The sequence below is a fragment of the Thalia democratica genome, chromosome 4 (genome assembly GCF_965202585.1).
Source record: "Thalia democratica chromosome 4, ktThaDemo2.hap1.1, whole genome shotgun sequence".
In the NCBI taxonomy this organism is placed as follows: Eukaryota; Metazoa; Chordata; class Thaliacea; order Salpida; family Salpidae; genus Thalia; species Thalia democratica.
The window spans coordinates 39,473,511-39,490,686 of NC_139168.1; the positions used below are offsets into that span (position 1 = coordinate 39,473,511).

The following is a 17,176-nucleotide window of genomic DNA, read 5'->3' on the forward strand; positions in this document are numbered from 1 at the left end:
TGCTATAAATATTTCACTAAATTCCATAGTAAACAATATTTAAGTAAACAATATTTAAGTTATAGTATAGGCCAGGGGTGAGGGGAGTCGCTTGGAGTGGAGCATTGGAGCAAATGCTGTGACTAGAAAAAAAAAACAGCTATAACATTACTATTGAAAAGTTTTTTTTTGTTTTTATTGCACTATTTTTATCTTACTAAAATAAATTTTGAATATATTGAATTAAGGATTTTTTTAAATTTTCGTAAGTTTTTTTTGCATCTTGCAACAAAAGTACAACACGTCGACATTGGTATAGGTTGTGAATTAGGTTTATAATGGTAACCTTTATATTTTGTATGCTTGGCGGCAGACTTGTTAAAATGCTAAGAGTTACTGTGGTAATTCAGCAATGAAACGTATAAACTTTGGTTTGTTTTAAGTTAGTATATTCACGCTCGAGTAAACAAAGCAGTGCTTTTTAACATGTTCGCTTGGCGCCTTTTAGAAATAATTGGATTAATAATTATTTTTGTGTTTTAGTTCAATTCCAGGGAAACACCCAAAAACAAAAAGTTCCAAAAAAAAGTAATCAAGTAAAGTTGTCACATTATTTTAGATGTAATCTTTGATCAACAGAGAGAGAGGAAGATGCCACAAAATAAAAAGAGAAAACCTTTAACTGTATCACAGAAATTATTGCTTGAGAAGGTTTGAAAAGTTAACTTTTTCATTTGGGTTGTTGTTTATTTAAATGCTTAAACTTTGAATTATATTTTGAAAAAACGAAGTTTTTTAATCTTTAAATAAGTAACATACAACTTTATTTATAATCTATAAATAAATCCAGTGTGAATATATTTATTAACAAGCAATAAATATTAAGTATTAAAAATTAAAAAAAATTATCAAAGTTGTTCAACATAAAATATGACAAAATAGAATATTATTAATTGTAAGTATATTATTATACTGAATTTCTAAAAACCTTATTCATAACATACAATTTAAATTCTATTTATAATAAAATAAAATAATTTGTTTGTCTAGTTGCTTTTGGTAAAACATTAAAAAATTGTTAAATAAACAAGTGGACATCAAGTTTTAACCAATGGAATAACATTCAAGTTAAAAAATTATATGACATTGATTTAAAGTAGTATTTACTTTTTACTTATCAAGGTTTACTTTACTAAATTGTATACTAAAACAACATTAAACCATTTGTGCTTCCACAACTTTTGTACTATAATATACATTTTCTCTTTTTGTAAGCTTTAAGTACACACTATAAAACACTTATCACAGTAAACAAAAGTTTTAATCAGCTTCTACATTTTTTAAAGAGTTGTAAGATGATTACAATACAAGCAAGTGGAGAATATTTTAGTCATAGAAAGTTTTCTTTAAAATAAGAAAAACTACTTAAACTCTGTCTCCTTCATTTTTTTACCAATTTTTAGAAAATCTTCCATAAAACGTAACAATTTGTTAAAAAAAGTCTTAAAATTTTTCTTTAATCAGAAACTAAAAATTGATAAATTTTTAAAGATTGCACTGAAAAAATTTAAAACCATTAATAAGAAATCTAGGAAGAAGAAATTTGTTTTAAGCCAAATAGTTAAGGTATTATTTGATAAAAAACTAACATATACTTTTGAATGAAGCTTGAAGTATTAACTATGTTTAAATTTTTATATGATATAAAATTTTCAATTAACTTTCAACAAACATTTATTAAAAACAAATTCTATTAAAATATTTTAAACATAGTTTTTCTTGTCAATTTTGTTAGAGACCAAAAAATTAACTCAAAATCTATCTTCATTTTAGTTTTATTAGCTTGAGACCTCAAATTTTCAGTAAATATTCCTTAATGGATAAAAAAATTAATGGTAGAATTTTAAAAGTATAAAATGAGTTAAATAAAAAAGGCAGGTTTTTGAATATATTGTATTTTAAAAGAAATTCTTAACAAGCATTTTAATATTGGAATTGGACTAACTGTTAACATTATAAAAAAAATTGTTAGAAATAGAAAATATATTACTAATGAATGTTTTTGCCGTTATGGTATATAAAACCTAACGTACCTTAAAAAAAGTAATTGAACTCTCTAACTTTGTTTCTTTGTATTTTGAAAGTTACTTTACACTTAGAAAAATACTTTTATTCAACTCCACAAAAAAATCAATATGACCAAATAAGTTGGACACCTATTGCCTTAAATATTTTTTTAATAACTAAAGCCTTGTAAATAAAAATTCTGTGCCATATTTGCCTTAAAAATAGTGTTTTTGAATTTGTAATTATTGAAGAAGAGGGTTTTTTTTTTTGGAAATCACTTGTGTATTTATAAATTAGAATGTGACAACTTTGTCTATTTAGTTATAAGAAACTTTTTTAGTTATTAGTTTTGTATTTATTTAAAAAGCGTTTCCTAATTTTAATAATCAAATAAGTTAGTTTCAAAACAGATATTATACTGGTATTTTTGGTCAAAGTTCTTGTGCAAATCCTTGTCCTTTTCATTAACAAATTAATTTTAAGTATTTATTAAGAAGTTTGTTAAAACTTCTTTCTTTTTATGCATTAATGCTAGATCAAGTTAAGTACAGTTCCGATAAAAGCCTAGTAATATAAATTTTAAAAAGTCATTTAATATTGTGATTGTAATATTAAGGTTTTCAGTATTTAATATTACAACCACAGTTTCTTTATACATTTTTGAGCACTAAATCAGGGGTTAACAACAGGGTTGCAGTTCTTAAGACACTTGGTATATTTTGAAAATTTTGAAAATCTCAGGATGACTAAAAGCAGCTCAGGATAACTTAATTAATTAAAGATAGTTTTAAGTTCAGGCTGACTCAGAATAGTTTTATTTTTATTAAAAGTTAGCAGAGTTTAATTTTATTTTATTAAATCTCAGGAAATATATTTTTTCTAGTTTTTAAATGAGGTTTTGTTTATTTTGTTTCAATGTTTTGTTCCTTTATAACCAATTTTTCTATGAACTTCAGTACTATTAACTTCAAATAATTTTAAAATATTTTTTTAAGGGTTTAAATAAATCAGGATGACTCAAGGCAGTTTTTGGTCACTCAAGACATTTTTTGACTAAAAGAGTGACAACCCTTTTAAATGGTAATCATAAGTTCTTTGTTGATGGTAGTTTAATCACAGTTTCTTTTGATACATTTTTTTATTTATATTAATCCACAGAGACTTCATTGATCTCTTACTTTAAGAAGGCTGTTGGTTCTGTACTAGTTGGTATTATTCTTTAGAAAATGTATCTCTATTTTTACAAACTGCTCTGTTTTAATAATAAACTTGTTTTTAATTGCACTTTATATTTTGTTGTTTCATAATCTAATTTTCACAGTTTTTGTAAGTAAAGTTTTTGTTTGTTTTTTTTTAAATACATTTGAATAACTTATGAATTTTTTAGTAGGCTGTTATTGTACACTTAACTCAGTTGATTATATTCACTAAGTGTTAGTATATCTTATTAAGATTTATTACACACTTTTCTATTTCGATTTTCTTTGTTTATTTGAAACCAAAAGTATTTTTAATACTTCTCTCTCTAATAATTTTCATCAATAATTATTCCTGTGTACTTTTTACTTTATAGGTTGCAATCAAAGTTCTCGACTTAAATAAAAGGATAATGGTCAATGATAAATTTTTAAAATTTTACAATACAATGTTTCACTCGTTTAAAAAACAACATCTTCAGTTGTTTAAAATTTTATTCAAATAGAATACACTTTATTTAAACTGTTTTACAAACCAAAATTTTTTCAAATTCATTTAACATTTACCACATGACAATAAAACTAGTATAATTTTGAAAACCTTAGTGAAATAAAATAAAAAATAAAATGAGTAATCTGTATATAATAAGTTGCAAATGGTATATAAATAGTTAATATATTTTATACTATAACACAAACGTTTTAACAACAACATTTTTTTCAAAGGTTGAAAAAATATCTTTTTAGCTCTTCTAAATGTTTTTTGGGACTAAACTTTGATTTTAGAAAATATATATATAAAAAATTTAACATACCACAGATGTTTTTGTGTCAAAACTTTATTCCGACTAACGGCGTTTCACTGCTCTCAAATAAATTTAAGAACAAATCTACAGAGTCTCAAAAAAGCTCTAAGAATTTATATCTTAAAAATTAACATGTTATAATTAACTAAGTTTTATAGGTTTTAAACAGGTGTAACAAACCTTCTATTTCTTGATAAAATTAATAAAATCTTCAAAAAAAACCTATTATTATTGATTTTACTTTTTATTTGTCTAGTTTTTAATAAATTTTTACTTAAACAATTGCTTTGTATATAGATAATTTATTTTCTTATAAAGTGTATTAGACTTGAAGAATGTTAGTTTATAATCAAAAACCTTACAATTTTAAACTTGAATAATTTTAAGAAAGTAAAGTACCAAATTTTTAAAGTATAATATAGTACTAAGTTTTATTAAAAAAGCTCATCATTTATAAAACTTCAAATTTGAATAGAACACAGTTTAAAATGAACTAATCTTCTGAAAATTGATTTGTTAAATAGTATTTTTTTTCTTACATAAAAAATGAATGAAACAAAGAATAAACACTAAAGTAATTTAGATATCAAAATTTATAACATATAATATTATTTTCAATATGACATATACTATTAAATGACATATATTTTATTTATTGTTATTATTGATATTTCAAAAAAAATATATATATTTAAAAAGAAGAAAAATAATATTTATGTTTTATGTCAAGTGATGCATTTTTAAACAGAGAATAAGAAAATTGTATATTTTTAAGAAATAGTAATAAAGTAAATTATTATTTTCTTTTATTTTTTGTACTTGGTTTATATCCAGTACAATAGATTACATTAGTTTGAACTATTATTTTATATTTAAGTGTCTAAAAAACTAATAAGACTTTAAAAACATAAAGAAGCCCATGAAAATTTTCTCTAATTTTATCTTACAATTTTTTAGAGTGTTAGTGAGATCCTTACTTTACTTAACAAAATTTTAGAAGAAACTGTTTTGAACTATTTCATAATTAAAAAAAAAAATTAAATAAAGAACAAATTTTAAAAAATCAAGTTTGTTTATTTAGCTACTACATAAAACTAACAAAAAAAAGCAAAGTAATAAGTTTTTGAGGCTAATATAAGTTGTAAGCACTAATATTACCTAATACTAATATTATTATTAAGTTAAAATATGATATATCATTGAGTACCATAGTAAAATTAACATTCATAAATTATTTCAAATAGTTGCTGCACAAACGTGAAAAGTTTGCTGATAACTAGCTTTAAGACTATAAAAAGGTATACTAAAGATATTAAAATAAAAACCATATATAATTCCAATTAGAAGTTATACTCAGATTCAAAAAAATATTTTAAATTAAAATCAATTATCTTATACTAAAACATATGTTCACTACTTAAGTCAGCAATTATTTTTAACTGCTAACAACTTCTTATAGTTTTAATTTATTCAACTTTTGTAGTTTTTGTTTGTGACTGTATTTTTCATGTTAAGTTAATGTTTACAAAGGCAATTAATGTTTAATTAGATACTTAGTAACAGTTATTTACTGATAAACACTTGCTTAATGTTTTTGGTACCTATAAAAATTTAAAAATAGGAAACTTACAGTTCAATTTTGTGTATAGTTTATACTATAAACTAATTTGATATTTATAAAATTTATTCTTGTAAAAAAAAAAAAGTAAAGTATCCATAGTGTGGCCTAAGAGCCTTAGATTGAATATTCCTTGTTTTTACTTTTAATGTTTCTGTTTTTCGACTAATAAAATATTTATTAAAAAACAGGCCAAAAAATATGCAGCTGATGAGACTTTTAAGCATCATAATCAAAAAGTTCAAGTTGCAACAAATCAAAGTACTCTTACACCAGCAATGATTGCCCATATAGTATGTTTGGTGTAGTTTGATATGCTTTTAGTAGTTTGATATGCTTTTCATTTAATGTGTTAGACTTGGCAATTAGTTTGATATTTTTGTTTAGTACAATAGATATCATTCTAGTTACTTTTTTGAAAATCAACTGTTGTATTAAGGTTTAAATTTTAAATTTCTTTCAAAATTTGTTTTTAGAAGGTTAAAAAAAAGTATTAGGTTTTCGGATATAGTTTTTGTTTTATTCTGACCTAGAGACTTCAAACATTATACTCTAACAGTATTTAAACTTTTATATGTTTAATTTTTGATAAAAAACTAATATTGGAACATAAGTGACTAGTATATTACAATAAGTTATACACACACACTTTCAAAAACACTAAATATATTTCGATCAATTCTCTTCAGTAGAGTACAATGACAACAAATGATAAGATTTTACAAACTTGTATAATAACCAAGTAATCAAGAGATTAATAAAAGACAAAAGCAATTAGTAAAAGTTAAAACCAAATAAGTCCATTTTCGTTATAATTGATCTACAGTAAAACTAAACATAAATTAAATGAAAACAATTCTTATAAAATGTTACGAAAATAAAGAAACAGTATAGTCAAAATCTTTTTGCTTACATAAAACAGGCTTCCTTAACAAAATAAAAATTGCTTCTAATTTAATCAAATCAAAAACATTGCTACAAATTTTAATAATTTTAAATCTATCTATATTATAATTGTTTGCACAAGTTGGATTACTAACTAAATGTTCTGAAATAGATGAACGTTAGATGCGTTTAAAACCTTAACCGGTATATCATCTTTCTTATCCAGGGTTGCCACTCGGTCAGGAAATCAGGAAAAGTCAGGAAAAATTTAAAAAATGATAAAAGTCAGGAAAAGTCAGGAAAAAATGAGGGGTTTTGAAAAAAAGTCAGGAAAAGTCAGGAAACTTGATAAAATTTAAAAAAAAGTCAGATTTTGTCAGTTTAAATTTACAAAATTTCTTGTTTTCCAAAGCCTTCAAATGGTAAAAATTAATTAAAAGTCCTTTAAAATCGGAAAAAAGTTCCAAAATTTTTCTAGAAATTTACAAAAATATTCTAATATAGTATTAATTTTTTTTTTCAATGCCTTCATCTGGTATAAATTAGTAAAATATCCTTAACAAAACTGCAAAAATTTTCTATTAACATATTGAACAAGAACCCTACTTGAAAAAGCAGATTTTGTAAGCTTTTTAGTATTGATGATCTGTAGCAAGGACACTTCCATAGTGAAACTGTGATATATAAACAAAAGTTTATCTAGCATAATTTTAGAATCAAAGTTTTTTTTGTTTAAGTAAATAATTGAGTTCTTTATAACTAAAAAGTTAGTTTAGTACTTTATGTAACAAGTTAATGTCTATACTTTACCTCTTTATAATTTTTTCAAAGTTGTTTAAATTTATAAAATAAGTTATAAGAGAGGTATATGCCAAGATTAAGTTTATTTATTATTTGTATTTTTTGTGGAGTAACTTAAGATTGTAAAGTAAATAAGAATATATTTATTTGTTACAAATTTTATACTAAATGATAAGAGTAAATATTTCATAAATAAAAGTAAAAATAAATGAGTGCTAAAAGAAATGAAGCCCACAAGTTGTGGCTTGATTTAGAGAAAAGATTCTCTTTAACAAGTGTAGGGGCAGCAGATGATAGCGATTTAATTACAATGAGGCAAATGATATTAACTGTCAAGAAAATGAAGCAGAAGGCAGTTCAGATTAAGGAAACCATATCTTCATTAGATGAAGAGGTTGAAGTGCTAATAGAAAAAACGGAGAAAATAAATTTTAGTACATACATTAAAAAAAAAAGTATTTGATTAAGTTCTTTGTTGTTTTAATGTTTTAACTGTAAAAGTTCGTTATTTTTTTAAGGTTTGAGTTGTGAAAGCTCTTTATTGATTTAAGTTTTTAATTGTAAAAGTTCCTTATATGTGGTTTCGTTTATTTAGATACATTTATGCTAGGAAATTCTAAAAAATTGTGTTCTTTATTGTTTTAAGGTTTCAACTGTAAAAATTTGTTATTGTTTTAAGATTTTAGTTGTTAAAGTTCGTTATTAATTTAAGGTTTAAATTGTAAAAGTTGCTAATATGTCGTTTGTTTATCTAGATACATTTATGCTAGGAAATGCTAAAAAATTGTGTCTTTTTTCAGACAAGCTGTGTTTATAAGGTAATAATACAAGTATTTTTCTGATAGAGCTGTTTAATTACAAACATCAATCATACACAGATGGTTTAAGTGATGTACTGGAAGTTGTTTATAGAATTCAGGAAAAAACTGTTGTTTTTAACCTGTATTAAAGTTAGATTAAAAGCTTTGTATAGTTTTAAGTGTTAGATTATGTATTTTAGAATAAATTTAATTAAAGAGTATGATTTAAAAAAGACAGGAAAATTTTGGTAAAAAGTCAGGAAAAAATCAGGAAAAGTCAGCAAATTTTTCTCAGCTTGATCAGTGGTAACCATGCTTATCTGACAGGCAAAAATTCTCTACACATAACAAAATGCTCAGAGATGTTAGAAAAGAAAATTAGACTATTAGTAAGAAATACTTATTATGCAGCGAACCCTAGAATTGTTTTTACCTCTAAACCACTAATAACACCAGGTGGTAAGGATCCATATCAAAATTAAATTAAAGTATGGTAATCTACCAGTAAAGTTGCTGTTGTACAGCAAGTTATATTGGATTAACAACTAGACATCTTAGGAAGAGAATAAAAGAACACATACCAAAATGTGTAGAAAATTTTTGCCTGTCAGATAAGAAAGATGGTATACCGGTTAAGGTTTTAAACGCATCTAAACGTTCATCTGTTTCAGAACATTTAGTTAGTAATCCAACTTTTGCAAACAATTATAATATAGATAGATTTAAAATTATTAAAATTTGTAGCAATGTTTTTGATTTGATTAAATTAGAAGCCATTTGTATTTTGTTAAGGAAACCTGTTTTATGTAAGCAAAAAGATTTTGACTATACTGTTTCTTTATTTTCGTAACATTTTATAAGAATTGTTTTCATTTAATTTATGTTTAGTTTTACTGTAGATCAATTATAAGGAAAATGGACTTATTTGGTTTTAACTTTTACTAATTGCTTTTGTCTTTTATTAATCTCTTGATTACTTGGTCATTATATAAGTTTGTAAAATCTTATCATTTGTTGTCATTGTACTCTACTGAAGAGAATTGATCGAAATATATTTAGTGTTTTTGAAAGTGTGTGTCTTGTATAACTTATTGTAGAAACCTAATACTCCACAAAGAACTATAGTTCATGAAAAAAGAGAAATAATTTTAAAATTACAAAATATCTAAAATTAAGTTATTTTTAACAATATTGGAGAAAAATTCTGAAAATTTTAAGGTTTTTTTATAAGTAGTTAATAGATAATTAGATAGATTTTTACAGGGTGCCACATAGTCAGGAAAAGCAAAAAATGATAAAAGTTGTGAAAAAATGAGGCTTGAAAAAAGTCAGGAAATTTGATATTAACATGCTTTTTCACAACTTTTGTCATTTTTTTTCTCTTCCTGACTTTGTGGCAACCCTGTAAAAACCTACCTAAATATCTAATAACTACTTGTAGGAAAGTTGACCATCTTTAAAAACGGCATTTTGCTAATGTTATTTTCTAAAATAATTGCTTTTGCTATATATGTTTTTCTAGAGGGTTTAATCGAATTTTTGGAATAAATTAAAATCTGTTATTGTTATTATTAATTTTTAAATCTATGGTTATGTATTTCTGAATTGGTTTTAAGTAAGAATTCTACTTAAAAAAGTCAGGATTTTTTTTCAGCTCAATCTGTGGCAACCATATTTTTCAATCAAATAGTCTTTTTTAGATATTTCATTTTCACCATTAATAAAGAAACTATTTAATTCTTGATGTCTCAAAAACTAATTTCAAATTAGATGTAGTTTTAAATAGAATCTCAAACCTAAGACCAATCTTTTAAAACAAGCCATGACCTCTAAGCCTATTTGATTTCTATAGAAAGTTAAGATTATCTAAATGACTTTTTTTTAAATGTTACCCATAAAATAGATATATTTTGATTTTTTTTTATTGATAAGACAGACATTTTTTACACCTTTTAGTTTCTAAAAGTCTGATATTTCATTTAAATATGCTAAAATAATATTCATAAAACTTACTTCTGTGAAAAAAACTGGAAACCACAGTATAAAATTCAAATAGTTTTGAAATTTATTTTCTGAGTAGCCTATGTTTCATTAATATTTATAATTGTCTATAATGTAGTTTTATATTTTTGGCATTGAGTATTACTTTTGATTTAACAAATTTAGTTGAGTCAGTTAATTTTATGACTTAATTATTTATACTTTATAGCATAATATAAATATTTTGAATTACATTGCACCTCTACCATATTTTTTTGATATTTTTAAAGCTTATAGAATAGTAGCTAATTATTCTTAATTTGTGTCAACAATATAAAACTTTATAATTTCAATTTTAGAAAGCAGCTCAAAGAGCGCGTGCAGTAGCAATAATGTGTAGAGTTTACGTAGGATCAATTCACTACGATATCACCCAAGAAACTGTTAAAAAAGCTTTTGAACCGTATGGACCTGTGAAATGTATTGACATGTCCCAGGACCCAGTCAGTGGGAAGCACAAGGTTTTTAACCTGTCATTTGTATTAAAGTATTCTCAAGCCTTATGTAATTAAAACTGATAAAAACAGGGATATTGTTTTATCGATTATGAATGTCCGGAAGCAGCTCATATTGCAACTATGGGAATGCAAAACTACATCATGCCTGGAAGTTTGTTTACAATTCAATGTTGTGTTATAATGTTAATTACGTGTTACTTTTGTAGTTCAGGTTTTACATAAACATGTTAAAAAAAGTCAAACTAAGTTTAATTTTATCACTATCTTAATTTTAAAAGCATGGATTCTCAATGTTAAGTATAACTTTAAAAAACAAATGTTTTCAAAAAGCACAATTGAAATTAAAGACAGAATGATTAAAGTTGGACGGCCTTCAAACATTGGGCAAGCAAAACCAATCATAGAACAGATGATGCAAGAATCTCAGAAATACCATCGGTTTGTTTTTAAGTACAAAATTTTACCAATACTAGTAAACTAATAAAAAAATTGTTTGTCTAAATAAGCAGCTTTTTGTAATTATAATCTCCTTGTGAAATATAAGCTTATTTAACCTTACATGTTTAAAATCAAATACGTTCAGTTTATTTTTTTAGTTAACTGGAGTCAGAGTGCTTTGCAACTTACTACTTCAGAGCTAAATATATTTATACAAAAATAAATATAATTTCCTGAAGTAAAAAAGTCCTAAGAGTAGCAAATAAATTTTTGTTTAACCGTTAAAGTAAATTGTTGCTTACACAGTAAATATCTTCTAGTATCTATGTAGCTTCAATACATCCGAACGTTGAAGCAGTGGACATCAAGTCGATATTTGGGTCATTCGGGAAAATCAGCCATTTTGATCAAGGTTTGGATCTAGTAACTAAATCTCACCGTGGATTCGCTTTCATAGGTTTTTGTCACTTACTAAATCATTATTATTTTTTTGAAGTTAAACTTTTGATGTTATGTATAGCTTTAATTTCTAGTTTTTGACAAATAAAAACACTTACGTAAAAGGAATAATTATGCAATATTAAACAGAATACGAGAAGAAACAAGATGCAGAAGAAGCCTGCAAAGGTATGAACGGTTTTGATCTGGGTGGATTTTTTCTTCGTGTTGGTAAAGCAATAACTCCTCCTAGCAGACATTATGAGATGGTATGAAATTATTCTATACTTCTGATTAATAATAATTTCTGAAGATACGCTGTTTTTAAGATATTAAGTAAATAGATAAATAATGCTTAAAAATCAACAGAGGCCACAAACGTCCATTCCACCTGCAGCAGCGTTGGCAGTAGCAGCAGTAACGAATAAAATAAAGGAAAGAAATCACGGTTGGTTTGTAAATTAAACTAGCAAAATTAGAAAAAGCTACTGTTCCATAAAACTAGTGTTGGAAGTTTGATCGTTTTACAACTAAAGGGAAATATTTAAACTTAAACCTCTAATTTAAATAGTTACACATAGAATTTTTCTCTTGTCCTTGTATAGATCAGATAATAACTGGGTATAACTTGGACTTTTAGCCGTCAATACAGGCCTCAACAGCACACTAGGAGGAACGCAGAATGGAACAATCAGTGGTAATATCTCGAATATAACCACAAAACCTGTAAGTCTTAAAACTGTTGATAAAAAAATTTGATTTAAAAAAATAAAAACTTGAGAAATTTAGATTATTGATGTTAAAAACAAGTACAAGCTTACATAGAAATTAAAATGCATTTGATATATCTACCATAAGCGAATAAAACCATTCTGTTATTTTTTCAATATAAATACATTATATTGTTTCCAATGTTGTATAAACAGCTAAATAATTAGCAATATATAGCTTTTAAAATTTATCAAAACTCTGATATATAAATATATATATATATATATATATATATTTAGGTAACAAGTAACGGAAGAATTTCAAAGTTTCAGTTAATGGCAGGAAAAATACCGAAACTAAAGAGTAGTTTGGTTAGATGAAAATTTTATTAGTAATTAAAAACAAATTAGTTTGAATTACTTATATTCCTTTAAACATTGTAAAATGCTAAAATTTTAAAGTAAGTTAAGCATATTTTTTTCTATTCAATTGTCAAAACTTTTTTTAGACTTCTACTTAAAACTATACAAGTAATGTTTCATCTTAACGTTTAATTGGCAACTTTTGTTAAAATACATCTATGACTGCATTAAATATAATACTTGGATGTATGATGATCTTGTGTAAAACGAGTACAAAATAAATTTATATTGAAACAACGTCATAGCAGACCAAAGTACTGGTGTTGAGGAACATGCTTAGTGTTGAAGACATAGATAGCGATTTGGAAGATGAAGTGAGGGGAGAGTGCGAGAAGTACGGAAAAGTTGAAGAAATATCCGTTCAGACCTTTAAAGCAAAGGTAATAAATGTCATGTCTGAAATTTTTATAAAAAAAAATGTATGTAAACAGCAGATTTTTCCTTTTTTGGTATAATGTTTAAGTATTATAAAATCAAAAATAGTTTTATTGTTTTTGCTTAATAACCTTTGCGTTTTAATAAATGTCATAAATCAAAGTTTTTACGTCACTCGTAAAAATTTGCTACAGAAAGAGGAGTGAGTTTTTACAGCTAAGAATTAAAATAACTGTGATTAAATGTCAAATTAGAAAATTATGATAATATACATTCAAGAATTATATTAGAAAGTAAAGTACTAAAATTAATAATATTTAAATTTGAACGATAAATTTTGCTTTTATATCATAAATCTTAAAAACTACAACTATTATTGCGAAGTTTAATGGAAAAATTAATTTATTACTGATATTCAAGTTTAGGCTAACTTTTGAAAAATTATTATAGGCCGTAAAGGGTAAGACAGTTTTTTATAATTTGTTATTAATTTGTTGTTTTTTAACAAAGTACTATTTACTTTTGTTTTAATTAAAAAACTCAAAGTATTTTTTTAGAAATAGCGTATCAAAATTGTTGAGTTTAAAAGGTACCTTAAGCAGGGTAAATGACTACTCAACCTGGAAAAAACTGGAATTTTAAACAATTTTTACATGTTAAGTAGTAAAATTTTGATTTGACACAAAATAATATATAATATAAATAATATATATCATATAGATATAAGTTTTTTGTTATAATCAAACATGTTTTCATTTAAAAACACATTTAAAGTAGCTTAACAGTGTCTTTTTAGTATTTTTGTAATACCATATACAGTTTTTAAACCTTAAACTTATTTCAAACTAAAATTACTACTTAACCCAAAAATGTGTACTTCCTAAAACCTGTAAGAAAATTCTCAATAACCAGTTGCCACCCTTCTTATGAATTTCTGACAATTTAAATCAAGACAATTCAAAATCTAATAATTCTTAGTTATCGTGAATTAAATCTTTTTATAAACAATTTTTTCAATTATTTCCCTATTGGACCTTGTTTAGCTTTTTTAGATTAAAATTATTTTTTGGGATGTTGCTATTTAAAAGTTTAATAAGAATTTAAATTGTCAGAATTTAAATAGTAGTGTAACCCCTTATGGAAGAGCAAACTAAAACAGTAAAGAAAGACTAATATTTTAAGTTTATAAAATTATAGATAGCAGGGTTGTCACTTTACCTGGAATCCTGGAAAAACCTGGAATTTGACAATTTAGGTAAAAATAACCTGGAAAAACCTGGAATTTAAGAAATTTTGAAAAAAACCTGGAATTTTGAACAAAAAACCTGGAATTTTTAAGAATTTTAACATGTTCAGTAGTAAAATTTCGGTTTGACTCAAAAAATTTGTCATATAGATTAAAAAAAATTGTCATCACCAAAAATTTTTTTACTTAAAAAACACATTTTAAGTAGCTGTACAGTATCTTTTCAATCTTCTTATACTATTTAACACAGTTTCTTACCTTAAATTTAACTTTAAACTAAAAATAGACCCAAACATGTGTACTTATAAAAACCTGGAAAAAATTTTGAAAAAACGAGTGGCAACCCTGAGATTGACTATTTCATCTAAAATCTATCTTTGCTTTCAGTTTTAAAGCGATCCTTTTTAGACTATCTCAGTATAATCTTAATAAATTGATTAAAAATTATATTCAGGCTTTTTCATTATAAGTGAATTTTTTTTTTAACATTAATCAAAAGTTGTTATAACAGATTTTATATTTTAGTCATTAAATGCTTTTTTTGATGCAACAATACTATTATATATAATCATTTGAGGAATGTTTTATCATTTTTTTAAGAATTAAAACCTGTGAAGAGACAAATTTTTTAATTAACTGTAATAATTTTTAAGAATACTGAACATGAAAAGTTTTTTTTTTACCATAGATTTGTATAATTAAAGTTTTAGAAAGCTAACTACATATAAATATTTAAATATACTTTATAACATACAAAAAGTATCTTGTAATTGTTTTTCAAACTTTAAAATAATAGTCTATGTTTTTTAAGAATATTTTTTTTATGACCATGACATTTTTGGATACAATAAAAGCCTATAAAAATCGAAAGATGTGTTAAAATTTTCATAGTATATAAGTTCACCAAAGGGGGGCGTTAATTTGTCAATAAATGTCTGTTCATTGTAGATAAGGGGGGCATGAATAGTAAAGGGGACATAAGGCTATAATTTTTAACTTAAACTAGATATTATATTTAAGGATAGTTTAGAAACTTATGCTAGATATTACGGGAAAGTTTCAAACTTACACTAGATATTATGGAGTCCATGATGAAGAGCAAAAAGAATGTCTTATGGTACTTTTTTTTTGAGGGGGCCATTGCTTTTTTATTTAATTAAAGGGGGGGGGGGGGAGGGGCTTATGAAAAAAAAAAAGCTGTGGAAACCCTGATTTATACTAAGCAAAAATTTTATCCATAGTATTTTACTACTCAACTAAGTCTTTAGAAAGTATCAATGCTTAATAATCTAAGATAAATTCTATCATACTTGAATTTTTTACCGTTAGGCTTAGCTAAATGAAATATTTTTTCTATTATTAGTTGTAAATATTAAATAATTTATTTTTGATTTATATACAGGTAAGGTAAATTAACTTAACACTTGTCGTGAAAATGACCCCTAAAATGTTTCACAAAAGTAAATACACTTGTATTTTTTTCTAGTTTAGTTGTATAACATTAGTATAAAAACGAATATTTCATAAAAAAATTATGTAGTTTTTTCAATTATTAATTCCATGCATAACCGTTTTTTAAACCCATAAAAAGATAGTTTAGTTTTAAAATAATTAAGTTAAGGAATAACATAAATATTTATTTTTCGACTCTACTTCTTAATTTTAGTTTTGCTTCACCAAGACCATAAATGTTTAAGTGTTAGTTGTCATTTTAATCCATTGAATTTGTTTTTCTCTCACATATAGCATGTTAACAGACAAAGTTCAGTGAAGTGAAAATTTTCATCAAGTTCAGTGATGAAATAGAATGCGTGAGGAGTTTAGGCAAGCTAAATGGTCGTTGGTTTGACGGGAGACAGGTGAAATGTGATTTGTATGATGAAGTGCTTTTTAATAAAAAGGACTATTCGCAATAAGACCCGAGTATAATGAGGAGACTAAAGATAGTTTCAAATAAGGAATTTTTTAAATAGGTTGATATCGGTTATTAGTTGGTTGTTAATTTGACTTATGTACTTTTTGAAAGTAAGCACATGATCTTACAATTTTATGTACTGTGTGTATGTACTGAAATTATTACATACTAAATTTGACATTTGAGTTATGCATTTGTTATTCAGTTACTGAACTTTAGTTTCTTTTATTCTTTTGTACTTGATGTTTAAGTAATATTATATTAACTATCATTTGGTCAGGAATAATTTGTTTGTGTAGAACTAATTTAAATGAATTTTTGTACTAGCTTATTTAGTACCCTAGTATATCAATAAAGTTTAAAGAAGTTTATATAAGTACATTTATAATATATTGTAAATATATATAATTAGTTTGTATTGAATAGTTGTATATCTGTTTGTTAATGTTAATAGATTTTACTATTTTGTGCACACTAAATTTATATGTTATTATAAAAAAATTAACTTGGTCTCTGATTTATTGAATATTTACCTATATATGTTAGAATTCAATTCAAAAAATTTATACTTGTTTTAACTGGAAAACCTTTGTTGTTTCATGTTTTTAGTAGTTTTTATTTCAACTTTAGTATTTTTAAGTTAAGTTTAGGAAATTTTGTATCAATTTAAAAATTGTATTTGTTGTTTTCTTTTAAATTTTAATATTTTTAGTTAATTTTTTTCTAGTATGTATCAATTGTGATAGCTTAATACATACTTCATAAATTACTTTTCTTATTATGTTCATAACATTAAAGTTATAACTAAATTACAATTCTGACGTATTTTTTTAAATTATTTTTTTATAAATTTAAATTTAGTAAATGCGACTTGACGTTCTTTGTTAATTTTTTTTATCTTCAATAGTTTAAAAAATAAATACTCTATCAATATTGTATTATATTTTGTATGGTAAGACAACAAATTTTTGGTAATATTTT

The 17,176-nt window shown here is 24.5% G+C and overlaps 1 protein-coding gene across 2 annotated transcripts; it reads left to right on the forward strand.

Annotated features, from left to right (window-relative positions):
* Positions 1 to 611: 611 nt before the first annotated feature.
* LOC145833731 (poly(U)-binding-splicing factor PUF60-B-like) lies at positions 612 to 16,533 on the forward strand. Of its 2 annotated transcripts, none has more exons than XM_082940887.1 (12): positions 612 to 690; positions 5,858 to 5,959; positions 10,492 to 10,653; positions 10,720 to 10,801; positions 10,998 to 11,088; positions 11,409 to 11,545; positions 11,677 to 11,795; positions 11,896 to 11,974; positions 12,167 to 12,252; positions 12,537 to 12,608; positions 12,905 to 13,039; positions 16,038 to 16,533. In XM_082940887.1, exons 1-12 carry the CDS (start codon positions 631 to 633, stop codon positions 16,194 to 16,196), a joined length of 1,284 nt encoding a protein of 427 aa, XP_082797013.1. In that variant the 5' UTR covers positions 612 to 630; the 3' UTR covers positions 16,197 to 16,533. The 2 variants fall into 2 exon arrangements, with proteins under 2 accessions (XP_082797013.1, XP_082797014.1); XM_082940888.1 differs by having other exon boundaries at positions 12,908 to 13,039.
* The last annotated feature ends 643 nt before the right edge of the window (positions 16,534 to 17,176 follow it).

Bases quoted from the DNA above. Each gene is read 5' to 3' on its own strand.
- LOC145833731 (XM_082940887.1), top strand. From the start codon at position 631: ATGCCACAAAATAAAAAGAGAAAACCTTTAACTGTATCACAGAAATTA. The intron at 691-5,857 runs GTTTGAAAAGTT...ATTAAAAAACAG, and splicing joins AGAAATTATTGCTTGAGAAG to GCCAAAAAATATGCAGCTGA. The intron at 12,253-12,536 runs GTAAGTCTTAAA...ATATATATTTAG, and splicing joins CGAATATAACCACAAAACCT to GTAACAAGTAACGGAAGAAT.